This window comes from Phyllostomus hastatus, unplaced genomic scaffold (genome assembly GCF_019186645.2).
Source record: "Phyllostomus hastatus isolate PE091 unplaced genomic scaffold, TTU_PhHast_1.1 phas_scaffold_501, whole genome shotgun sequence".
Lineage (NCBI taxonomy): Eukaryota > Metazoa > Chordata > Mammalia > Chiroptera > Phyllostomidae > Phyllostomus > Phyllostomus hastatus.
Genome location: NW_025334033.1, coordinates 28,716,025 through 28,743,937, shown reverse-complemented (window position 1 = coordinate 28,743,937; position 27,913 = coordinate 28,716,025). Strand labels below are relative to the sequence as shown.

The following is a 27,913-nucleotide window of genomic DNA, read 5'->3' as shown; positions in this document are numbered from 1 at the left end:
TCTCGGCTGAGGAGTTATTACTATCAGGCTCTGACACCCTTCCCCCCTTCCCTGCCTGCTGACCTGGGTTTCCCTGGTTTCTTGGGGGCGCGTGGGGGGGGGGGGGGCGACAGGACGGGTTAATTAGCAGGGGGTGGGGGGGGGGAGGGGAGAGGGAAGGGGGATTGGGGATACAGGGAGAAGGGCTGCAGGGAAAGGTCTCTGAGACTCCCAGCCCTTTCCCCACTCTAGACTGCACTGTATTCCAAAAGAGGGGCCCCACAGAATTCTAGAAAGCACTCACCTGGAGCCCAGGGCTGATTTTGTCACTCTCTGTTAGGTCGAAATCACATCATAGATTTTTGGATTTATTTCCTTCCTCTTTAGTATTAAGGATGGAGACAGAAAAGCCCAAAGAAATGAGGAGATTTGGCCAAGGTCACCAGTGAAGGAGCTGGCACTAGATCCTAAGTGTCTGGACTCCCCACGTGGACGCTTCTGCCCTCTCTCCAGCATGACCAACTTTACCCTGAGTCCCAAGGGGAGTGACAGGTGACCCTGGCCAGGCTCCTCCACCAATCCCAGAATCACTACAGGCAAGAGGGAGTGCCAGATTTTAGGACAAATAAAATGCCCCATTTATACACTAGGCCACAACACATGCAACTCATTAGCTGGATCGGGCAGCACACAGTAATCCAAGATGGGTTAGGTTTCTTGAAGCTGGATCCATATTGACCATGAAACATTAGTAAGGACCTCTCCTTCTGCTTAGGAGCCTGGGTTCTGCCTGGGTGCTCAGTGATGTCTGAGAGTCTCCGTAAGGGCAAGGTACTGTGGCTCTGGAAGTTGTGTGCCAGGGCAGAGCTGGCTGTGACCTAGAAAAAGGGTCAGGCTTGGAGTTGAACCTAGCAGGCTTCCCGGAGGAGGAGGCGGCGGAGGCAGCTGGGTAGAACAAAAGCAGGGAGGGATTTTCTGGCTGGAAGGAGAGATCGAGTGGAGGTTCTGACTAGGCTGGAAACATCCTTCCTCTCTTATCTCCCAACCGCGGGCCTCCCTCTCTCTGGTCCTTGTCCTTCCCTGCGGGGTCTGGGGGCGGGGGGCGCTCCGGGCAGTGACAGCGCCCCTGCCTTCGAGGCCAAGCACGTTGGACTGTGCTGGCGGTCGAGCACCCTCCCCCGCGTCTTCTGCGGGGTGAGTGAGCCCCGCGGGGTGCTCCCGCAGCCCTTACAAGGAGTTTGGCGGCGCTCGGGGCGGCCCCGCCCGCCGTGCTCCTCCCGCCCCTCCTCCGCCGGCTGGGCTCGGGCTGAGCCGCGGGAACACCTCCCGCTCCTCGCGGGGTCCCGGGCGCAGACACCGACGGGGCAGAGAGTGCCGGGGGAGTCCTGAGTCGCCCTCCCCGGAGGGCCCCGACGGGCGGGCACGCTGATTGGGGCCCTTCGGCCAAGGACCCGCATCCCTCTTCGCAGCGTCGCCATGTCCTCGGTGTTCGGGAAACCCCGCGCGGGCAGCGGGCAGCAGAGCGCGCCGCTCGAAGTCAACCTGGCCATCCTGGGGCGCCGCGGGTCCGGGAAGTCGGGTGAGTGGGGCGGGCGCCCGGACGGGAGGGGGTCTGGTGGGGCCCGGGCAGGCCACGAAGGGATATGGACGCTGCTTGCGGTGGGCTGGTGGGCCGACTCTTCCACTGGCTTTGGGGGTTTCCCCCACCCAGGTAAGCTGGGCAAGACATCGTGATTTTCTTCTTTGCCTCAGTTTCTCTGTTGCTTGGCGAGCTCTCTGCTTTGTTCTCAGCTCCTCCGTCTCTCATCTGTCTCCCGTTCCTTGCCGGGCCCTCCCTCTGCGTCTCCTCGTAGGTGTCTGTGACCCCAGCTTTCTCTCTCTCCCTCTGTCTCTGGCTGTCTCCCAGCCCTCTGCCGGTCCCTCCCTTGTGGCCCCCTACCCTCTATTACCTCTCCCTGGGGCCAGCAGTCAGCTCTGGGGCTTGACACCAAAAGGACATGTTAGGCACTGACGCCCAGCCCACAGCCCCTTAATCACAGCCTTGCTCCTCCCTGGTTTAGGCTGGAGGTGGAGGAGCCACTGGCCCCTGAAAGGAGTTGGTAGAAGTCTTTGGCTATCTGGGTTTTCCAGGCCACACTCCCCACTCCCCTCCTCAGTTCCCTGGGACTCCGAAATAAAGTGTGCGTTCTCATCACATGTATTTGTTCCAAGCCAGACCCGTCTCTTGACTTTCTGGAAACAAATTGGACTATGGTCCCAGGTGCCTAGGACTATCCTCGACAAACTGAGATACCATTTCTGCCAGCACTGAGCTCTGCTTTCACCACTCCTGGCAGCTTTCACCCACCTGAAGCCAAGGGGGTGGAAATGGGGGTGTCACCCCAGGCAGAGACCCAACAAAAGGGTCCAGCCCTGCCCCTGCCACTTGCAGTCCCAGGCTGCTGAAGGTGGGAAGGGAGAGGGGCCCCTTCCACTGGCCATTTTCCAGGCCCAGCCATTAGTGAATGAATGGCTAACACAGGCTCAGTTAACTGTTGGTGCCCTTCCCCACAGGGTTCTTTGGGACTGACGTGCTGGGGGCTTCCTCTCCACTGGTTAAGCCAGCCCTCTGGCTCAGAAAGGGGTGACTCTGAATCACGTTGTCCTACAGAAAAGATTTGCCCTCTTCCCTTTGAAAATAAAATGGTTATTCGGAGCTCCGTCACTGGTACAGTGTAGCCAGTGGCTACATGAATGAAGAAATTTAAATTTAAAAATATATATTCCCTGGGTATGACTTTGCAAACTGACACGGATAGGAATTCTGGGAGAGAATTTTAAAGATTTTCTTTAAAATATCGCATTACTTTTGAAGAGTTCAGCATAATAGTTGGCTGGCCCTTGGCTTTGTGTGATTAAATTCCGAACAAAATCAGAATTCTGTTAATGTATTGCACCTGGGGAGAACTTCCTTCTGGAGCCTTGCACGCTCTGAGGCACCACGGTGAGTGCGGAGGCCCGGAACCGAGCCTTGAGGCACGAAGGGCTGAGGACTGCAGTGTGTTTACTCGGGACACAGATCTTGCCTGGAAATCCCAGGCCCTCGAGGGGTCATACTGCCCCCAGGGATCATCCGCTGATCCACTTGGTCCTTACTCTCTCTTTGGCTGGTAGCCAAAACTGGAACACATGACCCATATTTCAGAATCTTCGTGACTTGTCCAGGATGGAGGATGTCTCCCTTCAGCTGGGGCTGACCCTAAGGTACCTGGTTGCCTGGGTCCTGACCCTCTAGGTAGATCTTCACAGACACCCCTTAGGCTTGCCTCTCATTGCTTTTCTTGCCATTAAAAAAAAAAAAATCCCAGGATGCAACTGAAGGGACACAGTTCTCCACATTTCTGGTTTCTTTTGAGCCTCTCAAACCAACTCCTCAGCTCCCAGCCTCATTCCCCCAGAGACTCGAGCCTGGTGCCAGCCAAGGGTCACAGAGGCTAGATTAGGCCTTTCTGAAATGAAAGGGGCAGGCTCCAGGGGCCAGCAGCCAGACACAGCAGGGGGACTGAGCCAGTTTCTCTCTGCTTCTTACAGCCCTGACCGTGAAGTTCCTCACCAGAAGGTTTATCAGTGAATATGACCCCAACTTGGGTAAGAAAGCACTCCTCCCTGTCCCTCTTGCTGTGCCCCTCTTGGATCCCCCCCAGTCCTCCCCCCAACAGACACCTACCCTTCGGTGGGCCCAGGTCCGACCAGGACCCAATATCTGGAGGCAGAGGGCAGGAGCCACCAGACAACTTGGGGGTTGGCCACATTCAGAGAGCTGTGTGATTTGCCCTAAAATATGAGGTAAATTATTCCTTTTAAAAAAATTAAACATAGCAGAGCATATGCATCCACCAAGTGCTGTTTTTCAAGAGGGTCACTCGAGGCACTTTTGCAGAAAAACTAGACAATACATTTGAGAAATTCTGTAGTAGGACTGGCTTCTGAGCCAGTTGTTAAACCACTCAAGAAAGCTAGCCTTGTTTTATTGACATATCATGGTACAATGGCAAAAGGGATGCTCTGGTGTCAGAGCCAAGTTTGCATCCTAACTCTGACACATATTGGCTGTGCAGCCTTGAGGTAGTTCCCTAATGTCTCTGAGCTTCTGTTTCCTCATCTGTAGAACAGCCATTAAAAAAAACACCCATCTCAGAGAATTACTGTGGGAGTTAGAGATAACACATGGTAAAAGAGCTAGTTTTGTACTTGACCTATGGTACATATGCAATGCACATTCGTTTCTCCCTCCTCAAATGGCTTTCCCTCTATGGTGGCTGAGACTCCCCCAAATTAATCAGATCAATGTTTCTGAAAATTATTTTTAGCAGCAGGAACTTTTCCTCAAATAACTTCTTACATGGCACCCTAATATCTAAAAATAAATAAATGCAGAATTTTATTAGTATACATGTCACCTAAAGCTCCCATTTATAACATTTGTTATTGTAAACTGGGCACTGGGAAAAATGAGTTCTCTGAATCTCTTAGCCTTTTGAAAATGAAGGTTGCAGCCTTGGATTCTTTTCCCCAATCATAAAAATGGAGTAAAGCACTTGTGGTACCCCCTGAGGCCCAGCCCCCCCCGGGAAACCTGGGGCTTCGGAGCTCAGGCCGGACAGCCACACAAAGCAGCACTTCCTGCACCAGGTGTCAGAGCACCACTGGGACCTCAAAGGAAAGAATTCCTTAGCTCAGGGGGCCCACCGGGCCCTCAGTTCAGGCTAGAATATTGAGTCCCAGTGTCTGAGCAGGGAAAGGACCTCAGGGCTGTGTAGGCCAATGGTTTTTAGAATATTCTCCCTGAGTACCAGAATCCCTTCTTCTGACCAGGAGGTTCATCCATGGATGTGACACCAAATGGGGTGAGGAACTACTTGGGTAAGGTCATCTTAAACAGAACCCCAGGGTGCTGAACAGAGAAACTGAAAGCCCCCCCACCTCCCCAGTTAAGTTGAGAGTGCAAGGCAAGTGACTAGCCAACAGCCCCTTAGGAGTTTGTCCCTCAAAGACTGCCTTGACCACCAGTGCTTCGGCAGAAGCCCTCTGTGCCCCAGTGGAGGAAATAGGCCCGAGGAGCTGAGGCTTCTGCGAGAAGGCCACGCAGCAGGTCTGAGGAGAGCTCATCTGATTAGCAGAAGTCAGTGCCTATGGGAGCAGGACACAGGGCATGACTGCGTGCTGGTGCGGGGAGGGGTTGGGAGAAGCTAGAACACGCAGTCAGATGGAGTGGGGGCTCTGGAGAGGGGAGGGGAGGGGAGGGGAGGGGCAGAAGGCAGAAGGAAAGGCGCACAAGCACAAGTGTCTGGGAAGGGAAAACGGAGTCTCAAGGATGGTGGCCCAGAAGACAACTCTGCCCAGCTCAAATACTGCATACACATACTAAAACTCATTTGCGGTCTATCTGAAATTCAAATTTAACTGGGCATCCTGTATTTTATCTGGCAACTGGCCTCCATTTGCTCTCCCGCCCTGCCCCCTAGTCCACACCCTTTGGGCAGGGTCCCACCAGAGGAGCCTGTCACAGTGGTGGTCCAAGCTTCCTGACTGAGTAATTGTGGAGTTCTGACCTGCTAGTGGAATGTGTGGTCAGACTGTTTGGGGGACAGTGGCTTCATAATGGTTAGTCATCCTACCCTGAGCGCCCATGAGCTGCAGAGATGACCAGACGCTCTCCCCTCCACCATTCTGGGAGGCCAGTGCTACTCCTGCGGGTTCTGTTTCACCATCCAAACACTGCGGCCACTATCCCGTGGCTGGTCCCAGCAACAGTGGGGACTCTGGGACCAGGGCCTTTCCTTCTGTGGAGAAAGGTCTGAGCATCCAAGGGCAGAGTTAGCCACCAGGAGATGGAGAACCGCTTTCTCCTTCTCAGAGGTCCGTTGAGAGCCCGAGCTCAAACGGAGGCTCCTGAGGGTGGGAGTCTGTGTAATTTGTTCCCATTGCCAGCACAGTGCTCGGTGGTACAACATAGGTACTCATAAACATGAAATTAAACTTTGATTTTAGAATTGTCCTTTAAAGAGTGGCTTCTACTATTATCCCCATTTTATAGATAAAGAAACTGCGGCAGTGGTTTTCCTAAGACCATGGAGAGCCTCAGGTTCAAAGGAAAAAGACACCAACCCAGTTGCTCTCAGCTAAGGGCAGTCTTATGCTGCAGAGGGCTGCCGTCAGAGGCCTGCAAGGCGCTGGGCTCCCTGAGCCTTGGTTTCCCCAGGTGGCAGTCATGACTGATAGACTGTGCTCTGTGTGTGAAAAAGTTGCACCTCATTGTAGGTTGTGACTGATGGAGCTGACCGGAGCCAAGAGATTCAGTGCCTGTGACAGGGGCTTTGTCTGAGCCAAACACTGCAGGGGGTGGGGGCGGGGCCTCCAGGAGAGCAGCCGCTTGCAGAGGGCTGTGGTCATTCACCTGGCTTGCCCAGGACAGGACGATGGCTTCTCTCCTGCCAGCATCCTGCTCCAGCAAGGGCACAGGCCTTGTTTCTGAGACATTGTCCTATACACACTCTGACCCGAGCTCCTTTTAGATGATTTTTACTGTAAATGAGAGAAAAATGCTTTGAGAAAAGAATCTTCTCCCAGCACTGAAGTCCACAGAGTGTTGTTTAGAACTAGAAATTATGAGGCCCACATATTTAAAGACACCAGAATGTCCTTAGGGCAGGGACTAGTGGTGGGAAGAAGGGACATTACAGTGACTTGGAAAGGAGCCCTCACCCCTTAGAGTCACCTCATTTGTAAAGAGGGAGGAAGCTGGATAAGATGGCCTCTGAGCTTCTTCCAGTCACCCATGTAGGTTCTGCCTCCTCAGCCAGGCTGGGAGCTTCTGCTCTCCCCCTGTGCTCTGCCCAGATAGAGCTGGAAGGTTGGCTGGGCCACTGAGCAAAGGGAGTGAGGAGGTCCCAATGGAGAGGCTGCCCAGCCAAGGGTCCACAAGTTCAAGTTCCTTTGTGGACAGATGTTGTGTGGCTGTGGCCGAGTTCCCTCCTTCTCTGGATCTTGCCTCCCTGCCATCTCTCTGCTGTACAGCTAACAGCAGCAACCTCGAAGGGCTGTCATTCTATAAAAGACGACAGGAGACCAGGACCAGGGTTGGCTGATGTTTTTCCTTGGACTGGGCAGGACACAGTGCCTGTTTGGGGCCAGGAGCTGTGAAGTCCCAAAAAGGGGTGCATCAGACAACTTGGGCAGGAAAATCTGAACAAGATGTAGGCATCTAGGGGCAGCTCTTCTTGTACCAAATATAGTTAAACATTTGGGGCATATTTTCCATTAGATTTTTTTTTTTTGTCTTTGAATAAGAGGGGCATTTATCCAAGTCCCCAAAGTAGGCTGGGGACGGGAGCTGTCTGCGATTCCTGCCGGCTGCTAGAGGACCTGGCGGGTGTCCAGGCCCGGCTCGGCTGCCTGTGACCCTCAGAGAGAACTATTTGACTCAGCTAAGATTAGGGGGTTCTCTTCTCACAGCGGCTGCTGCCAGGAGGACAGAGCAGGCCTCCATTCTACCTATAGGGTTTTCTTTGGGGTCACTTGGGGCACGGGGATACCCAGGGGAAGGTAAGGACCAAGTGCACTCACACAGGTGGGCCAATGGCACGAGGGGAAGATGGGGGTAGGGACAGTGATTGTCACTGTGGCGTCAAGGTCCTCTGTGCATGCCTGGCTGCTTGCTGCTTTCCCAGGTTTGAGGTCATGAGCACTGAAAAAAGTAAAAACTCATGAGATCCCAATAAGACCAGTAGTTTAGTTTACAGTGTGGCACCAATGTCTACTTCCTAGTTTTGATCACTGTGCTGTGGCTATGTACAATGAGTTAACTTTGGGGGGATGGGCTTGATGCTTGTGCACACGTGGAAATAGGTGCACTCACATGTTCACACATAGACTGCCCTCCACCCAGCTGGGGGATGGTGCACAAGAACGCTCTGCATTGAATACTGTTGTATATAACTCCTGTAATACACGAGTCTAGGGTTATTTCAAAATAAAAGGTGAAAATAAACCACCTGGGAATGTGGACCTGCCCTGTAAACTCTGGAGCACCACGGTCCCCACTGTCTTTTACCAGGCACTTGTGGAGGGCCAGGGCCCCTGCGCAGTTGCCCACCCAGTCCCCTCACAGCCCTGTGAGCTACTGCAGGGACAAGCATTCAGCGTGGTGCCTGGCACAGAACAAAAGTTGAAAACTGTTAGCCAATGTTATCAGCTTATCCCCGTTGTAAAATGAGGAAACAGCTCTTTTCAGAGCTGAGATGACTTCACCAAGTCACACAGCTAAATAAATAGCTGAAGTAGGGTTTGATTCTGCATCTCCAACCTAAAACTTTCAACTACCAGGTTCTCCTGCTATTATTTCAACAAGGGCTATTTGTAAAACCTTCTCGGGATTTCTAAACAGGGTTTTCTCTCACTGGGGGCAGGAGGACTATCCTTGGGGACTTCCTGTGGTATAGTGGTGAAAGGGGGGCAGGGTGGGGAAGCTTGGAGTTCAGGAGGAAGGGGCTGGCAGTGTAGCTTCTGAGGCCTCTGCTGCTCCCTGGGCCCATGGCCACACACTCCAACCTGCAGGCTTGCTGGGTGGACACAGAACACAGTCTCGTCCCCCATGGCATCTGCTGTGCGTGGCCCCTGACAAGGTGGAACAGTGCTTCCTTGGCGGGAGGTTCCGCTCATGTCTCCATGTGGGTGAGAGCCAAGGCTTCGCAGTGGCCCAGCCCAGCCAACCCTTTGTTAGGTCCCCCAAGCCGCACAGGGTCCAGCACTGAGGGAAGCTGGGATTCAGGCCAGTCTATCATCAGCTGAGTGGCCTGCTCCATCTTTAACCTGGCTGGCTGTCTGTGTTGCAGAGGACACCTACAGCTCGGAGGAGACTGTGGACCACCAGCCTGTCCACCTGAGGGTCATGGACACTGCAGACCTGGTAATGTAGCCCTCATGACAGCTGAGAGACAGGGCAGCCTCCTAAGAGTCCTGACCTCATGGTGGTGGTGGGGTCCTCAGATGGGAGTATATATCCCTGTTAAGCTCCACTTTGCTATGTGACCCTCTCTGGGTCTGAATCTCTTCATTTGGCAAATGAGAAGCCATGGGCCGGGCCTGGGGAGGCCTGATGATCGTGACATCGGCTCCAGGCCCCTGTGCTTTGGGGCTTGATGCCCGTGCACACGTGGAGACAGGTGCACACACTTGTTTACACAGAGGCTTCCTTCGACTCAGGTTCCCCCCCATACACACCTCTCCCCTGTGTTCTCACCATCTCCTGCCAAGGCCAGATGCCAGTTCTTCTCAGAATCCAAAAGAGCACCATGAACCTGACCCCAAACCAGCAGTGACCAGAGACAGCCAGGTCTCAGTAGGGTCCATGCTGGAGTGTTGGCTCTGTACCCCAGAGGTCAAGGTCTCCAAGTCTCTGGCTGGGTGGTGGGAGGGAGGCTCACAAGACAATGTCTCCTTTCACACCAAGCCAAATCCACACTCAAGTGCCCCTTTGACAAGGGCTGTGCTGGGGAACAATATACAAAGACCCAGAGAGTGGGGAGGTGGGATGGGGCAGCTCAGGTGAAGGCCTTTACCCTGATGACCTCTGTCCCTGACTGGGGCTTCCCTCCTTTGCCCCAGGACACCCCCAGGAATTGTGAGCGCTATCTGAACTGGGCCCATGCCTTCCTGGTGGTATACAGTGTCGACAGCCGCCAGAGCTTCGAGGGCAGCGGCAGCTACCTGGAGCTGCTCGCTTTGCATGCGAAAGAGACACAGCGCAGCTACCCCACTCTGCTGCTGGGCAACAAGCTGGACATGGCCCAGTACAGGTGAGCGCGGCGGTTTGCCTTCGCCCCACAGCTCTGAAGCTCCCTTTCCCCCTTTGTGAAGTCTGGGCATCATCTTCAGGGATTATTTGGCTGCTAAGAGCAGTAATCTCTTGAATTTACGTGAAAGAGGGTGTGCTGTGAGGGTGTGGCCTTCCAGGTAGCCGTGGCCAGAAGGGAAGGGTGTCTGGGCAGCACAGGGGCTGGACCCCGAAAGTCAGGAGAGGCCACTCCTTCCATCCTCATGGGGCTCTGTGCTCCCTCTCGGCCTCGCCCTTTCTTTCATGAGTCTGTATGACCCTCTGTTCCCGCTCAGGGCAGCTGGCTGGTCATTCTGTGCCCAATTCCAAGTCTAGGAAGAGCAGCTCTGATTGGTTTCTTGGGTCAGGTGTCTGTGTTGGTCCAACCAGCTCTTGCCTCACCCTAGCATGGCCCTAGGCTCACTTCCATGGCTGGCTGTGCTGAGGACAGCTTCTCTTAGAAAGGGTTGGACTCAAATCAGAAGTCACAGGCTGGGCCAGGGGGCAGATTTCCATCAAATACTGCAGCCATATTTTGCTTGGCCAGCACTGTGTTTTAGAAGACCTGGAATCGGAATGCTTCAAGGTAGGGCGTGCTCTTTCTAGCCGACCACAGTCCTCACCACTCCCCATGGCCCACCTCCGCCCTCTCCACGCATTTGAGTTGCCTGTCCACCCCGAGGCATCTGAGACTGTGATGCCGCCACTGAAATCCCACTGGCCTTCTCCATGACTGACCTTTGTCCTATATGGCCAGTCCACCTGCGATGTATGCCACCTCCCACCAGCCTCCCACTGGTCCCTCCTGCTTTCCCAGGCCCCAAAGGTGCATTGACTGGTGGTAGCAAGGAGGGGACCCTTTGTTTGGCACAGGTCAGATGGACTGTGGGAAAAGGGGGTTGCAGGCTCATGAAGGGGGTTGCAGGCTCACCCTTTCCACTGTCAGCTTTTCCCTTACCACAGCAGGGGCCTTCAAAGGTGGGTAAGCTCTCGGACCCAGACAGTCCATCTCGGAACGGGGGCAGTCATGTGATCTGAAAGCCAAAAGGAACCCCAGAGCCTAGAAGAGGCGTCAGAAGACTGGATCGGGATAAACCAGTTTTCACTGTGAGGGGAAGAAAACAAAACTCGACCATTATTTTGATACCAACCTCTGTCAACCAGATTGTCTAGCACTGGTTTGGGAGCAGATCACAGGGAATATGGGCTCCAGAGAAGTAGCATCGGTTCCCTGAGAACAAGTCAGTCTATCCCCATTTCCGTCTTTGACCAGGCCCCCCGGTTAGGGGTCAGGACTTGACGAACATGGCAGATCTGACTTGAGCTGAGCGTCGATCAGTGTCTCCCATGACTGTCTGGCAGCCAAAGAGTAAAACGTAGTTTAGAGCCGTGGTTCCCAAACCACTGACTACATTTTCACTGGGCTGCCACAAAATAAAACAGAAAGGACAGCACTACATGCCTGTGTCACCCATTCACACACACGTGTGTATGCATGCATGCGTGGGGTTCTTGTTTCCGAAAGTCCCAATGACAAAGTTTCAGAGTCAAGGTTATTATAAAAAGTAAATAATATTAAATATTCTTTCAAAGGGCCTTCCTCAGGAAGTGGTGAGCTTATAGACAGGACACCAGCCCGGGTGGGGAGGGGAGCAGTGCTCTGCCCTGACCCTTTTTGTCCCAGTCACGCTGTCTCTCTGGTGCTCCCCTGGTTGGCTGGCCCACTCCCAGCCCCCTGCTCCTGCCAAATGAACCTTGGTTCCAAAACCCTTTCCCACCAGCCGCCCCCCCCCCCCAGTGTCTCCGCTCATCTCTGGGGCTGTGCCATTGTCCTGAGGAGTGATGGGTGATGTAGCTCAGTAGTGGGGACCAGTCAGGAGGATTCAGCCATTGAACCTTGGTCTCAGCACTTAAGGGACCCCCTGTCCCTTCCGTCTTCTGGACGCCTGGCCTGCCCAAGAACCAGTCTTTTTCCTCTCACCCCGGTTCCCATGGCCCGGTTCCCAGGCCAGACGCTTTCAGGACTCTTTCAGGGCCCAGCTGCAAATACTTGATCCCATCATCCTGGTAGGTGGCCTAGGCCCGAGCTGGGAATAGGTGCTGTTCCCTCCCCATGAAATGCTCTCACCCTTTCTCTCCCACCCTCCCCTGGGTGGGCAGACAAAACTCACCACAAGCCCTGAGAGCCTTGCCAGCCACAGGCATCCTGAGTGACCTTGGCCCTGCACGCCTCAGTAGACGCTGTGACCTCACACCCTTCAGTCCAAACTACTGCCTTTTCCTAGAGCTGATCCCACAGGTGAGGGCTGAGGGGGGCTCATTTCCTGGCCAAGGGCCCCGTGGGGGGACAGAGGAGAAATGGGGCTGGGATGGCTGCCCTCCTCCTGCCACAGGCAGGGTCCGGGCAGAGCCAGCTTTTCCCTTACCTTTAACTTGGTCCCTAAATTCTGGCTTTGGTGACATCAGCCACCATTGATTGAGCACTGACCCTGCATGGTACCTGGCTAGGCACTCAACACAAGCTACCTTTTTTAATCTTAACAACCCTGAGAGGCAGACGTCATTATCCCATTTTACTGCTGGGAAAGCTAAGTCTCAGAGAGATGAAGATGACATAATCACCAAGTCAGTAGTGAGTGGGAGCCTGGTGTAGGTCCAGGCCTGCCTGACTCGTGTGCGTGCTCCTGACCCCACCTCACCCTGCTTCCCCACCAGGCAGGTCACCGAGGCGGAGGGCGCAGCCTTGGCGGGCAGGTTCGGGTGCCTGTTTTTCGAGGTCTCCGCCTGCCTGGACTTTGAGCGTGTGCAGCATGTCTTCCACGAGGCGGTGCGGGAGGCCCGGCGGGAGCTGGAGAAGAGCTCCCTGGCCCGGCCCCTCTTCATCTCCGAGGAGAGGGCCCTGCCCCACCAGGCCCCGCTCACTGCCCGTCAGGGGCTGGCCAGCTGCACCTTCAACACCCTTTCCACCGTCAGCCTGAAGGAGATGCCCGCTGTAGCCCAGGCCAAGCTGGTCACCGTGAAGTCATCCCGGGCCCAGAGCAAGCGCAAGGCACCCACCCTGACACTACTGAAGGGCTTCAAGATCTTCTGAGGAACCCCCCGAGGACCCTAGGCTCAGAGGCTGGGCGGGGCTGAAGGATGGTGGCTGATTTCTGGCACCGGCTTTCCTGCTGACGGAACAGTAGCCTGCAGTGGACAGCTGACCCCTGATCTGGCACCAAGCAGTGTCCCGACACCCAGTTCCATGTGTGAGCTGGAGGGACAGGCAGGAATGCTGCTCCTATTCCCTCCGGGGCCTTGGTTTCCACAGTAACCACTGCATTCCCTGCCGTTGAAGGGAAACAGCCACTGGAACAGCCCAGACCCCTGGGGTCAGCCTGGAGCAGGAGGAAACTGTAGTGTCCATCGAGGCATCAGCCCTCTAGGTGGACGGACGGCTCCAGGAGGTCCTGCCAAGTGCAGGCCCAGGAACATCCTGTGGCAAGGGCAGCCCTGAGGTCCTTGAGCCACCTGGTGGTCGGAAGGGCCGGGTGGGCAAAGGTTTTGGGGAACGGGAGTCTGTTCCTACCATTGTCTTCTGACCTCACAGAAGCCCCAGGCATCAAACCTCCAATGAATAAGTAGTTTAAACCTATGGGACATCCCATAAGAAGTCAAGTCACAGGAAGGGCTATTTCCAGTAGTTTGCCTCTCAAGGAGGGTAGAGGGAGAGGCTGTGGGTTGTCCAGGATAGGGGGCCTCTAGAAGTGGTCACCAGAAGGCAGGGCCCCCTTATTTTCCCGACTTAAATTAAGGACCCTGTCCATCCACAGTCAGGACCAGCCTTCTCATGTGACCAAAGCCACGGAGCAAAGCCATTCTCTCCCATAGGAGCGACTCTGGACCCCGGGGAGCCCACAGCTGGCAGCATCAGGCCACCAGGCACCATTACCGGGTCCTGGGTCCATGGGCAGAAACAGTGGGCCGGTTTGCAGCCTGGCTCGGCAGGACCCAGTACCCTCGGCAGTGGGTCTGCGTGTTCAGAGTGTTCTCTTATAAGATAAAACCTGAAGCATTTGTGGTTCCTAAAGCAAATTTTTGCATCAATTATTTGGGGTTGCCCCCTGGGCTTATACTACAGCACTATGGCTCAGACAAGATCGGGACCCTCCCCTGGGATCCCGTGGTTAGCAAGATAAGTGTCTCGTAGCTTTCTTACTCTGTGCACCATGGGACCCCTGGCAGACCCTCAGCAGATAAACAGATCAAGGGGAGGGCTCTGGTGGGAGGAAGGGGCCGGAAGGGATTCTGAGCTCAGAACCCTGCCCCTTCCAGGAGCTTGGATTGAGAGCAACAACTGGAACCTGGCCGTCAGCCCTGTTTTACAGAGGTGGAGGAGCTGAGGTCCGAGGGAGGCTGTGAGGTCCTCAGGGCCGCACGACGAGTCCTGGCAGGCTTCCCAACCCACAGCCTGGCTGTGGGTTTTACACTTTCGCTCCCCACCGCTAGTTAGTGTGGGGACCACCACCATTGAACAAAATGCAGTTCCAATGGCCCATATCCAGAAGCATTTTAATAAACAGGGTTTGTGTGGGTTTTTTTCATAATAGAATCTTAGTTTGATGGCTGTTCCTTCACTTTATCTGCAGACAACATGGGGGCACTGCTCTGCACTCCCACTCACTCTTGGGTTCTTGTGGGTCTGGAACAAAGATGAGGTACACCCCTCTCTCTCCCTTCTCTCTTCCTCTCTCTCTCTCTCTTAATCTCTTAACTCAATTTCCTCCCGGGCCACATCCGGCTTTTCTGAGAGCAGAGTCTCTCTTACGATGTTCACACTGTTGTCATCTTTGGTTCTGGTCTCAGCCAAGGCCTCTGGAGTTTGTTTTGCCGGTGGCAGCTTCTTTTGCTTTCTGGGAGGAAAGGAAACGCTGTTGAATGTTGAGTCCCCAGAGCTGGGGGTCCTGAGTGGTTGGGGCAGGCCTCGGTTTCCCAGGCACGTCAGAGTTTGAGGGGAAATCCAACAGGCGGTTCTGGGAACTCTTGGGGGTGAAAGCTGAGATGGTTTGAAGTTCTTTCAGCAGAGAAACAGCTATACTCACCTGTGCCTCTCTCACCAAGTCCTCACTGCCACCTGCGAGTTCAACTATCAGTGTCATTGCCCCTCCTTACCAAGGAACGTGGCTCAGAGAAGCACACACCTGAGACGTACATTTAAGTCTCCTGACCCCGAGTCCTGTGTCTTCACCAAATCACACTTTCTCCTCTCCCAGCACTGTCATCGTACTTAGTCCAGGTCCTTGTCACCCCATCCTGCATCCCCAGACACAATGCAGGAAATTCCTAACTAATCTTTCTACCTCGGTGCCTGCTTCTCCAAACCAGCCTAAACACACCAGTCATGGCTCTAAAGCCCCAGTGTGCACACATCACTCCCCAGCTCAAGCACCTTCAGTGGCTCCCCGCTGCCTACCTCCTTGATCTGGCATTCAAGATCCAGACTTCCTTCCAGTAACTCCCCCAAATGTTCTCCTTTTGAGGTGGTTTTACTGAAGGTACACTTCCTGGCCATGGTGGAGGCAGCCCACTGTGGCTACAGCTGACCGTCCAGAGAATCTGCCTGGGCCGGAGCGGGAGCAGCTCCATGTCTGCTGCTCCACTGGACAGACGCCTTGTCTCTGAGTTGACCTTGCTGAAGGGGATGTTTCCACACAGGGTGAGAGAGGCAAGGTCATCTTAGGGGTACACCCCGCTGGGCCCGTCTACAACCTGCATGCAGAAGGATCTTGCTAAAACATAAACCTTTCGTGTCCCTGCACAAAGCCCTTCTCGTGAGCTGGAACCTGAACTCCTTAGGATAGCCCTCAGAATGTGCCCACTCTGGGTCCTGCCCCCTTTCGTCTGCCCTCCTCACCCCCAGGCCACTGCCACACAGGCCCTCCCTCCCACTTGGAGCTCCCTGTGCCTGCTGTCCCTTGGTCTGGAGGGCATCTGCAGCCCACCCTCCTCTGTTTGTCCCGAAGGCCCCAGGTCCCAGCTCTGTGCTCCCACTGTACTGTGTATGTCCCAGTCACCATTTGTCACCTTGAACTGCAGTCATCTCCTCACCAAACTTTAAATTCCATGAGGCCAAGGCTGAATCTATCGGGGCCACTGCTGTGGCCCCTGCTCAGCATGGAGCTTGGCACAGAGCAAGTGCTCAGCTCACGTCTGTGGAATGGTGACCGGGGCCGAAGCAGTTCCTGACGACTGGTTCTCAGTGTGAACTACATGGGTTATTTCTTTTTGACTTCATAGCAGGACTGTGAGGGAGAGTCACAGATGTCAAACTGTGGCACAGAAGGAAGGGCACGGGGGTTAGGCCAGCCCCTCCATGGATCCTTAACGACCTTATTCTGTATAAGGGGAGGGAGTGAATAGCTCACGCCTGTCCCACCTTACAGAGCTGTCTTGAGGATCAAAATGAGAATGTGAAGATGTTCTAAAAATTACAAGCATGATACATATTTGAGGGAGAGATTCTTATTATTGTTTCAAAGTTGTTGATGGTGGCGGCTGATGAGTATAGAGCAATTGTTGAGAGGATGAATGAATGAATGGGATGAGTCAATTAAGCATCTACTGAGTGATTTCTGGGACTAGACACTGCACCAGTTGCTTGGGGAAACAAAGTGGAGTTAAATGTGGTCCCTGCCCTCAAGGATCTCTCAAACATTAGCCCTGGGACCACCCAGAGAGTTTACCCAAATGCCCTGCCCAGGTCTCACCCTTTGCGTCAGAATCTCCGAGGTGAGGCACAGCATTCTGTGTTTTTAGTATTTCTCCTCGGAGATGTTGTGCACCCAGAGTTAAGGAGTACTGTAATCATAGAAATGTTAGCATTGCCCAGGGAGCCTCGGCTGATCTCAGGTCTGTATCTGAGGCCTGCCTTTGGCCTTGAAGCAGGCAAGGCTTCTCGCTGTAACAGCATCCCTAACTCTGCCATGGCCCCCACTGTGCACAAGGTGATAACCACAGGGAATTGGTTGTTACCACCACTTGTAGGAGAAACTGGTGCAGAGGCACTGAGTGTATAGCCCCGCTAGAGAGTGACCGAGCTGGGCCTTGAGCCCAGGCCTATGTGACTCCAGGGGTGGAGGTCCTGACCTCTGGGACATACTGCTCCCCACCCCTGGCTACTGGCGGGTGGTAACTGAGCACAGTTGCTAGTTTTCCCACAATTCTAGGTTCTCTAAGGACCCTGAAGGCTGCGTTTTTCTGCCCCAAAGGGTGGATAGCCAAGACCTATAGGGTCCCCACCTTCCAGAGGCCACCCCCAGGCCAGCTCCTCACCTCCTGGCCTTGATGTTCCTTCCCAGGAGGACGATGCTTATCACGACCACCACACCCACCAGGACCAACATGGAAATATTCCAAGGAGAGGCTGGGGAGAGACACACAAGACAGGGAATGAGGAGAGGCCTGGTGCCCCTCAGGCCCACCCACAGTTGGGACTTGGGCCCGGACACGGCTCACAGCATCAGCTGTCCCCTGCTGTGGACCAAGCGTTGTAGAGACTAGTTAAGGTGAAGATGAGCCCCTGCCCCATGGGAACTCCAGCGTGTGTGCAGGTGTGGGTGGGGGGAGCCAGTCTCTGTCTTGCAGCAGCTCCAGTCTAACGGAGACGGCACTGAAGCTGGATGACAGTCAGCGGGGTGGGTCAAGCTAAACATCACAATCTTCCGGATTTTGTCAGGGACCGGCAGCCCTGGGCAGTGCAAGGGAAGGAGGGAAAGAGGAAGGAAGGGGTGGCAGTTAAAATGGATTCAAAAACTGCCCACAGGTAGTACAGAAAGTGGCCAATCTGGATTTGTGTCATTAGGGTTTGCATATACTGTGCTACAGTGAGGCAGGATCCAGCCTCAGCGTTTGCATCTGCTGTTCCCTCTGCCGGGAGTGTCCTTCCCCACATAACCTGCGCGGCCAAACCCTTTACCTGCTGCGGGCCTTTGCACCACTGTCACTGTCTCAGTGAGGCTTCCTGGCCACTCTACCACCCTCGCTGCATACCTCCTGACCCCTTCCTCTGCTGAATTTTTCTCCTTTTTTCTCTTAGCCCTGGAACCATCCAGAGTTTTACAAAATGCCACTGCCCAACACATCACCAACACACTCTGCATTTTCGTTGTTTATCCTGTTCATTCTCTCTCACTAAAACGTATGCTTCATGAAGGCAGAGGTTTTGTATTTCATTCACTACTGTAACCCCGGTGCGGAGAACAGTGCCTGGCTCACAGAGGGAACTTGCATATTCGTGCCTGATTGGATGGGTGATGAGTGAGTGCATAACCAAGCCCTGAGAGAAAGAGGCTGAGGGCCAGACACACCCTCTGGGCACTGAGCCCCTCAGCCTCCACCCCGGCTCTGAAGGGAATGTGCAGCCTGTGTGGGGCAGGGGACCCTGTCGAGGGCTTCGGCCAGCGTCTGCTGTTTGTGTTTTGTGTTGAAAGCACACACCCCACACACCAGACCCCTGCCACTTACCGTCTTCTACCCGAAAAAACCAAAGCATTTCTTCCAGCAGCTTCTGAGGCACCGCAGTACCAACTGGGGCTTGGGTGTCCCCCTCTGCAGGGTACATGCCCTGATCCTGGTTGGGGTACATATCTGACACCGAAGTCCTTAGGCCCCTTCGTCCCCTCAGCTGTCCTCTTGGCCTCCTGGGTGCTGGCCCCCGAGCAGAGCCTGGCAGACCCCTGGAAACAAAGCAGAGAGTGTGACTGGGGGTTGAGCTCCGCTCTCTGCCCAAACCCAACTCTCTTCTGGCCCAAACCTACAGGACCATAACGGCCAGACTCCAGAGCAGGTGGAGCCTGGGGGCTGAGACCACAGACTTGGGAGTCACTCAAATCTTTATCAAAACCCATCACATGTGGGGAAGGGCACTGACCTGGGAATGAGGAGGACTAAGCCACCGATGGGCTGTGGGGCCCTCGCAGGGGACATCCCCCTTTTTCACCTGCTCAGCATCCCGCTTCTATAGCCCACAGCTCCCTTTCACCCTGATTTCTTAGCAAATTGTCCCATCCCTTGCCATTGATTTTTATGCGGTAGCCAATCACAGGACCCACAGGACAAAGGTTGGGCCTATCACAGTCTCTCATCTGGAGATTAGCATGTCTGCGACCCAGAGCTGAGAATGAGAGAGTGCTAGCAGAGGGTAGGGGTTGGCTGCGCTGCTGAGAGCCAAGCGCTCCCTCTCCCCGGCCGCCATCCCTCAGCTGCTCTTGGGTCAGCCACCAGTCACTGCTCTTCTTCACACGTGTTGTCAGAACTGCTTTCATCGTTTGCAGTGGAAGAACCTGAATCCCCATGCTTCCTGGTTAAATCCCGTCATTAATTTCGGCCAGTTTTCATCCCCACAGAACAAAGCAGGTTAAGCAATCTGTGTTTACTAAACCCCCGTCAGGTGTTGAATCCTATTAATAAAAAATAATAAACAATTCCAATTTTGGATGTTGACATGAGGCCGTGTCACTATTCAAGGGACCAGCACCGAAATTCCATAGAGACCTACGTCCACATGGGAACTTGAAATCAGTAAAGGTAGCTCTACTGGAGGGCGGGGGGCGGGGGGGAGGATGGAGAGGAGGGGCTGTTTAGTGGAAGGTGTCGGGAAAACTGGCTTACTGTGTGGAGAAAAGGCTGGATATATGCCTAGCACACTACATACAAAACAGACTCTACAATTAAAGGCCTAAATGTAAGAGGAAAAAATATAAAGTTAATAGAAGTGGGGTAAAAGTTTTTTTAATCTTTGCCTGAGGATATGGTTGGGGTTTTTTAGATGGGTGGGGGGTGGAGAGAGAAAAAGAGAAAGAGAAAGATCATGTGAGAAACACTGATTGATTGCCACCCGTATGTGCCTTGACTAGGGATTGAACCCACAACCTAGGTGTGTACCCTGAACCCACAACCTTTTGGTGCACGGGACAATGCTTCAACCAACTGAGCCACCTGGCCATGAGAGAAGTGGGGTAAAATTTTTAGAACAAAGTCATAATAGCTCAGATCATTCAAAAACAACAACAACAAAAAACTGATGAATTGATTATATCATAAATAAGATTATGTGCTCAATAAAGAATACCATCTGTGAAGTAACTAACACCTTTCTGACTGGGACAAGATACTTGCCAAGCTTCAAACTAGGAAGAGACTGATATCTAGGATACACAAAGAATCCTTGGAAATTAATAAGAAAAACACAGGATCTCTTATAAATGGGTAAACATCTAAAACCTGCAGTTTACAAAATAGGAAGCCCAAAAGGCTAGTGAGCATATAAAGAAATGCTCAAACTCTTTGGTACTTGGAAAAATGCAACTTAAAAATGAAACACCACTCGATATCTATCAGATCATCATAGGCTGAAAAGCAGATAATGCTGTGTGTGAGTGAGGCCCTGGGCCACTGCCTCGTGCACGGACCGGGTGTGGGCTGGAGCTGACATCTAGTGAGTAAATTAGTCACAGTAAGTGTTCACAGTCACTCTGCTCCTGAGTGTGTATGTAATTACATTTTTAATGCATACATATAATATATATAATGCATATATGTTATATATATATAAATGGTCTGTCCAGAAAAAGTCCAGCCATTGTTAATATAACACGAATGGTTTGCATGACATCGATGTAATCTGGAAGCCAAGGAGAGTAGACTGGAATGCACATGTGTGAACAATGATGACTTCACTGTACTAGTCAGTGGGGGGCAGGTAGATGCCATGAGTGAGCATGTGTTTTGTGTGGCTATTGCATTCAAAATGACTGAGCGAATAGAGCAAGGAATCTGCATCACATTTTGTGTTAAGCTTGAACATTCCTCCACGGAAACTATTTGGATGATTCAGGAGGCCGCAGCTGTGGGCAACTGGTAACTAGCAGCTTCATCATGACAATGTGCCCACTCATGCATCATGTCTCGTGCACAGCTTTTGGTGAAACATCAAATCAACCAGGTGACTCAGCCCTGCTACAGCCAACATTTGCTGCCCTGCGATTTCTGTTTTTTCCCAAAACCAAAATCACTTTTGAAAGGAAAGAGATTTCAGACTGTTGATGAGATTCAGGAAAATACAGTGGGGCAGCTGATGGCAATTGGAAGAACTGTGAGGTCCCAGGGTGCCCACTTTGAAGGGGACTGCAACATCATTGTCGTGTGTACAATGTTCCTTGTATATTCTTCAATAAATGTCTCTTTTTCATATTACATGGCTGGGTACCTTCTGGACAGATCTTGTATGTCCCTAAATATTATCCCTAGGTATCACAGGGGATGTGCCATTTATGAAAATGCAAAATACACGCATACAAAACAACAACACATACTTTACAAAAACACACTTAAGAGAAAAGGAACAAGAATGGTGATAAAAGTAACTGAAAAAACAGGAGAAGGGTTTTGAAGAGACCAATCACAAAAACACAAGATGGGGCAACGACAATGACAACAACGAAAGAGGCCCCAGACCGTCTCAAGCCCGCCCACGCCAACACTGCCTTCCGAAGTCGCCTTCGGAGGCCCCACCAGGACATTCAAAACAACTGATGGTAAACAACCAAACAGGAAAACAGCACTGACAAAAGGGCTAGCTTGACATCGGAGTTTTCTTCAACTCGAAATGCTCTGAGAAAACTGAAGAGACATCTACAGATTTCAAGGGAAGATGTTTTGACAGAGATATAATACTGAGCTAAGCTTTTCGCATGTGACCGGTCACTCACGTGTCCAGGTGGTGACGGAATTCCGGGAGGAAGACCTTGTTTGGACTTCCAGGGACTCAGAGGCATAACTACCTACTTACCCTTTTGAGGGATATGTGTATATACACTGGATAATGAAAATGCGAAGTTACAGGGATGGCTAAATAATGTGATCTTGTTTCCATCTCCAAGTGTCTGTTCAGAGCACTTGCTAAGAAGGTTGTGACTTTCCGTCCATTCTCGGGTGCAGGAGCACCTGGACTGATCAGTAACGCTGTCCGCAGGCGCCTGTGGTATACGCAGACCTCCCCATGCCCACAGAGGAAAGAGTGCGAAGGTCCAGGAAGCAAACACCCACTCCCTCTGGGGAGGTGGGACGGGGCCCAGACGCATGGGAACACTTGGAATACTTCTGTGCTGCATGCACTTCTCATGAGTACACACTGCCTTCATGAAAACAATGCATGGGATTATGTACTTTAAATGTATGTGTTTTTGTATATATTTTAAGTATATTTTTCTGTATTTGCATGCATTTTTAAATGTATGCATATATTGTATTTATACCTTTGAGACAACAATTCCAATCTTTTAAACATCCTCCCCTGAGGATATCTATTGATTTTAGAGAGAGGAAGGGGGAGAGAGAGAGAGAGGAAGAGAGAGAGAAAAAAAGAGAGAAACATCTACGTATGTGAGAGAGAAACACTGATCGGTTGCCTCCCATACATGCCCTGACTGGGGATCGAACCCACAACCTAGGTATGTGCCCTGACCGGGGATCATACCCACAACCCTTTGGTGTACAGGTGACGCTCCAATCAACTGAGCTACCAGGTCAGGGCACAATTCTAATTTTGGATGTTTAATTAATAACACTAATCAAGATGTCAATTCTTCCCAACCTGACCTAAGGATTCGATACAATCCAAATCAAAATCCCAGCAAGTTATTTTATGGATATCAACAAAATGATTCTACAGTTTATATGGCGAGGCTGAAGACCCAGAAGAGTCAACACGACACTAAGGAAGAACAAAGGTGGAGGGACTGGCTCTGCCCGACCTCGAGGCTCACAGTAAGACTGCAGAATCCAGTAAGCACACACACTTGCATGCGGGCTGCTCTGCAGTGGAATGTGTGTCTTAAATACGGTAACATAGTTACAATAAACATATACCAACAAACAGAAAACTGAAGTGACAACAAGACTGATGCAGGTCTGGAAGCAAGAGTCCACCCCCCAGACCATGTTAGACGCCACAGGAACAAAGACACGCTTCCCGGAGGACGCTTCACAAGTCTCCTTCTGGACTGAGCATCATATTACTATCCCTGCTTTTAAAAACATAATTAAATCTCATGATTTATTTGGATTTTACTTTCCCGTTAATGTCTTTTTCCTGGTCCAGGATTCCATCCAGGATATCATATTGCTTTTAGTAGTCCTGTCTCCTTAGGCCCCTCTGGGGGATTCCTGCACTTTAAACAGAGCCAACCATCTGCCATTGGGCTGTGATCCCTACCAAAGCCCATGGGCCACCCATTCCCACTGGAAGCTGAGACACTCACCCCGGGGCCTGCCTTGGTCTGCTGTTGGGAGCAGCACTGATTTCTGTGTCTCCTTCCTCCTCCTCTCACAGAGCACTGGACGGTCTTTGCACTCGAGCTCTCTGCAGGGCTGTCACCTGGGGCTGGGGCTGCAGCGCCCGCCTGTAGCAGCCCAGCCCATCTGGGAGATCTGCTTGGAGCACACGCCCAGGCCTGGAGTCTTCTCTGCTCTTCTGGGGTCACTGACTTCTTGAATGAGTAGCCTCAGATGGCAACAGGCTCCACCCAACTTCAATAACTCAAAAGAACCAGGAGCCCAATGCTTTTTTTCCTCACATGTTGGCCCCAAGTAAAGAGAAAACATCCAGACCCTCTTGCCAGCACAGGGGAATGGGCTTGAGAGGACCCTGGGTCTGGGGGTCCCAGCATGCTGGGGGGCTACGTGACGTGCCCTCTGCAGGCCTCTGTCTGCTGGTGTTATCAATATTTAACCACAGAGCAGGGAGCCAAGCCTGGCCTTTTACAGCCTGCTCTTTCTCACAGTGACCGTCATGGACTTATATGAATTCCTCACAAGAAGCTATAAAAGACCTTTGGAGGGCCAAGGGTGGGGAAGGCCAGGCATGTGAGGCTGTGTGAGTGATACAGAAAGGAGGAAGCAGACCAGGTCCAACAGCATGGAGTAGGGAGTGCGTGGTAGGGAAGCAGGAGTAAGATGCTCCCCCACCAGGCCAGGCCTGTGCAATTCCAACCATCAGTGGGCTCCGGGCGTTTCCACCCACTGGCTCCCTGAATCTCCAACAACCCCTGCAGTTGGCTGGGCAAGGAGCAGGGCTCCCACTTCACATATGAGGTCACAGAAGTTGAGTGAGTTCAAGTGGCAGGTGCAAGGTGCGCTAGGAGCTCAGCGTAGGTTGACAGTGTGGACAAGAGCATGGTGCAGAGGGAAGGAGGCCCAACGGGGAGGCTGGGGGCCTGCAGGGAACTCCAGCAACTCTGTTCTGTAACTCATTCATGCACTCACTCATTCAATAAATATCGTCTGAGTACCTGCTACATAGAAGACCCAGTAAACAAGACAGGCACGGACCCTGCTCCCCTGGAGTTCGCACTCTAGGGGGGATAGACGGACAACAGAAAAGTTACCAAAAACATATATAAGATCATTTCAGCTGGTGTCAGTTTCTGCGAATAATTTAAACAACAAAATGATACAGAAAAAGATGGGGCCAGAGAGCTCTGATCGCCATATTCCCATACTGCAAACCGGAGTTAACCAGGAATTAGCCACCCAAAGACCTGGGACGGCGGGTGCAGAGGCGCTGAAGAAATGCACTTGGCCTGGCTGGTGTAGCTCAGTGGATTGAGCGCGGACTGGGAACCAAAGTGTCCCAGGTTCGATTCCCAGCCAGGGTACATTCCTGGGTTGCAGGCCATAACCCCCAGCAACCACACATTGATGTTTCTCTCTCTCTCTCTCTCTCTCTCTCTCTCTCTCTCTCTCTCTCCCTCCCTTCCCTCTCTGAAAATAAATAAATAAAATCTTTAAAAAAAAAAAAAAAAAAGAAATGCACTTGAGAAGTCTGAGAAACAAAAGGGAGGGCCCTGAAGGGCATGGTGGCTGAAGCGGGTGAGGAGGGGCAGGGGCAGAGAATGAAGTTGGAGGGTAGACAGAAGCAGATCTCACAGGGCCTCGAGAAACAGGACGAGGAGCTGGGACGCAGTGAGAAACCCCTGGAGGGTTTAGGCGGGGAAGTGACATGATCTGACTGACATTTATCTAAGGCCACTGGTCTGTTGGGTGGAGAGGTATGGGGAGACCTATTGGGAGGCTGTTGCGTTCAGCCAGGTGAGAAAGAGGTAGCAGTGGTTTGGACCAGAGTGTAGCTGTGGAGATAGTGAGAAGTGATCAGATTCAGGGTACATTTTGGAGAGAAAAGCTGCTGATAGATTTCAAGAGAAACTCAACACCCACTCTGTTAAGCACCAAAGGAATTCAAAAAGTGACTATTGGCTTGTATGACTAGGAAGAACCGGGTGGAGCTGACCTTAGGGAGAGCTGGAACCAGGAGCCTGAAGGTCCTTAGCTCTCTCCCTCCTTCTCTCTGGATATCAGGCCCGTCCCCAGAGACTAGCCACCTCCAGGAAGCTGGACAAGGCTGCAGGAAGTTCTGACTCACACCCTGACAGCTGGAGGAGAAGGGGTCCCTTCTCTCAACTCCAGTTTGGCAATTTCTGAAAAAGGGCTCTCCTTGTCCTGACCTGGGTCACGTCCCCATGTTTTGAATTAATTGTTTTAGCCAAGGCCAAGGTGCCGTGGATGACTGGCTCAAACCTCATGCCCAGCTGGTAGCCAGGACAGAAAGGCTGGGAGCTGGACAGCCATCCCAGGGAGGGTCCCTGAAGTGACCCTTGACCAGAAGTCTCCCTGTCTGCCTCGGAGGAGAATCGTGGGGGGCCTGAGCCACCCCAGGTCTTCCACTCCTCTGCCTGTTTCTTTTTTATTCCTCCCCTTACCCTAGTTCCCCCTGCTACAGCTGATCTAATCACTACTCTTCTGTGCCTGCTCTGTGCCAGGCATTATGCTAGTGATGGCCAATCACAGACACTGCCCCTGACCTCATGAAGATTTCAGTCTAGTGGGGAGACAGACAGGCGGTCACACCAGGGGTCCTGTAATTATGACTGCAGTGCGACAAGTGCCATGAGGAAGTGTACACACCCACCAAGCTCTCCCTCCCTCCTAGTTTCAAATACAACTTCTGGACAAGCCAATTCTGCCTTAGAATCTCCTTTCCTTCTGTCTCCAGTCCCTTGTCCCGCTGCCTGGAAGATGGTGGGCTATTAGCAGTGCAGTGCAGTGCAGTGCCGTGGGAAGGGCTTTTGGCTTTTCTGTGCTAGTCTCATATCTGCCGTCTTAATATCTTCATAGTTCTTCCAGTCTCGGCTTACATGTCAGCTTGCCAGGGAACCCTTTCACATCAGTTAAAAGTTGTGTTTGTCTCTGGGTCACAGAGACCCAGTGTGATTGGTTTAAACACATAAGAGTATATATATATGTTCTCATACAAGAATTTCTGAAGTAACCAGTTACTGATATCTAAAGCGCAAGGAAATCAGGGCTGAGATTTCTGAGTTTCCCTCAGGGCCTCAAGGTGGCTGATGCAGCTCCAGCCATTATGCCCAAGTTCCAAGAAGAAAAAAAGAAAAAGCAAAAAAGGACCACAAAATGGACCATAGGACATAATGGACAAACAACCTCCCAGGGAGTGAATCCAGACAACAGTGAGAACTATGGACGAGGGCTGGTAGCCCCAAAGGCTTCACGGTGGCAGAGACTGCTCTGTCTTTCCAAGTCAGCCCACCCTGCTCCGGGGGTGGGGGTGGGGGGGAGAGGGGGGCATCCACCGTCAGCTGGCACCAGCAGCAGGGTGGCCACGCCCTTGGCTAGCTGTTCGTTCTTTTCTTCACTTTCATAAGCATCACTTACACTCAGAAACCAATTTAATGGTTTAATTTGAACAATAATTCTGTCAAGTTTCTGGTAGCACATCCTCTTCTTGGCAGAGAAAACTTCATGGAAAATAAAATTAAATCTAAAAGCGATGATGTAAGGAAAGGTAACACACAGGAGCAGAGACATATGCACGAGGACACCCACTGCAACTTTAAGATGGTAAAAACCCCTAAACGTTCAAGAACAGGGGAGGGGTTGCATCATAGTACCAATGGGACAGCATATTTCTTCTAGGGGCCAATTTTTGCATTAAGCCCAGAGGGCCAATTTTTATATTAAACTCTGAGGGGCCAGTTTTTATATTAAGCATAGAATGGGATTAACAAGGGCATTTTTGAAAATGTAGGGCAATTAAGTCCAAAATTATTAGTGCTTGAGCCCCGGCCTGATGTCTCTGTCTGCAATGGGGTGGCTGAGAGGACGGGTGGGTGTCCATCTACACACTGAAGTGAGATGATCTGAGTGAACAAACGCTCTTTCTTATTTATTTGTTTGTTTGTTTGTTTGTTTGTTAGAGACAAGGAAGGTGAAGGCAGGGAGAAAGAGAGGGACAGAAACATCAGTGTGGGAGAGATACATCAATCGGTTACCTCTAGCCCAACCTCAGCAGCAGACCTGGCCCGCAACCCAGGCATGTGCCTTGACCAGGAATTGAACCAGAGACCTTTAGGTTCACAGGCCAGTGCTCAATCCACTGAGCCACACCAGCCAGGGTGAAAAGCGCTTTCGACAGACATGTTTTGCTAGAAGCATTTCAGGAACAGTTGCAAAGTATTGGAAGTTTGGGCGGAAACTGATGTGATACATGACACATAGCATGTACTTCCTCCGTGGAAGGTCGTTCTGCAGCCACCGCCTCCACCCCTTTCATCTCACCTGTGTGTCCTGTGAGGCTTCCCGTGTCATTGGCCCCGCTTTAGAAAGCTTAATACTTTGTATGTCTTTGACCCCTTGTTTCTGGTTACACTATAACTAAATATCTTCTTCAGTCCCTGAATAAATCAAAGTCCAACGGCAGAATAAAATCAAAGTGCTCGGCCTTTTGCTTTAATTATAGGAGATACTGGAAGCTTAATCATTCCCATAAACCACACTCTGAATAGCCTCCCCTGGAAGAGAACTCACTCAGTGTGTTGGAGGAAGGTCAGAGTGTGGTAAGTCAGGCTGGGGCGTTACTCTGCTGAGTGTGGTTGCTCCCAGCTCCCACAAGCAAGTCAACATTCTTTAGGGAAGCAGAGGGGGCATACAGTCGGCCCTGGTACTAAAGAAAGCACTTCAGACAGTGCA

At 52.2% G+C, this 27,913-nt stretch overlaps 2 protein-coding genes across 3 annotated transcripts; one reads left to right on the top strand and one right to left on the bottom strand.

The window, feature by feature from the left end:
* Positions 1 to 940: 940 nt before the first annotated feature.
* Positions 941 to 14,398, top strand: RASL12 (RAS like family 12). The gene is made up of 5 exons (XM_045823539.1): positions 941 to 1,558; positions 3,550 to 3,606; positions 8,853 to 8,926; positions 9,625 to 9,815; positions 12,548 to 14,398. Exons 1-5 carry the CDS (start codon positions 1,456 to 1,458, stop codon positions 12,921 to 12,923), a joined length of 801 nt encoding a protein of 266 aa, XP_045679495.1. The 5' UTR covers positions 941 to 1,455; the 3' UTR covers positions 12,924 to 14,398.
* SLC51B (solute carrier family 51 subunit beta) lies at positions 14,367 to 23,333 on the bottom strand. Of its 2 annotated transcripts, XM_045823541.1 has the most exons (5): positions 23,131 to 23,333; positions 18,335 to 18,546; positions 17,144 to 17,234; positions 15,285 to 15,503; positions 14,367 to 14,724 (listed from the first exon to the last, which is right to left on the bottom strand). In XM_045823541.1, the coding sequence occupies exons 2-5, from the start codon at positions 18,453 to 18,455 to the stop codon at positions 14,574 to 14,576; spliced, it is 582 nt and encodes a 193-aa protein (XP_045679497.1). In that variant the 5' UTR covers positions 18,456 to 18,546; positions 23,131 to 23,333; the 3' UTR covers positions 14,367 to 14,573. The 2 variants fall into 2 exon arrangements, with proteins under 2 accessions (XP_045679497.1, XP_045679498.1); XM_045823542.1 differs by lacking the exon at positions 15,285 to 15,503 and having other exon boundaries at positions 23,131 to 23,314.
* Between the last annotated feature and the right edge of the window lie 4,580 nt (positions 23,334 to 27,913).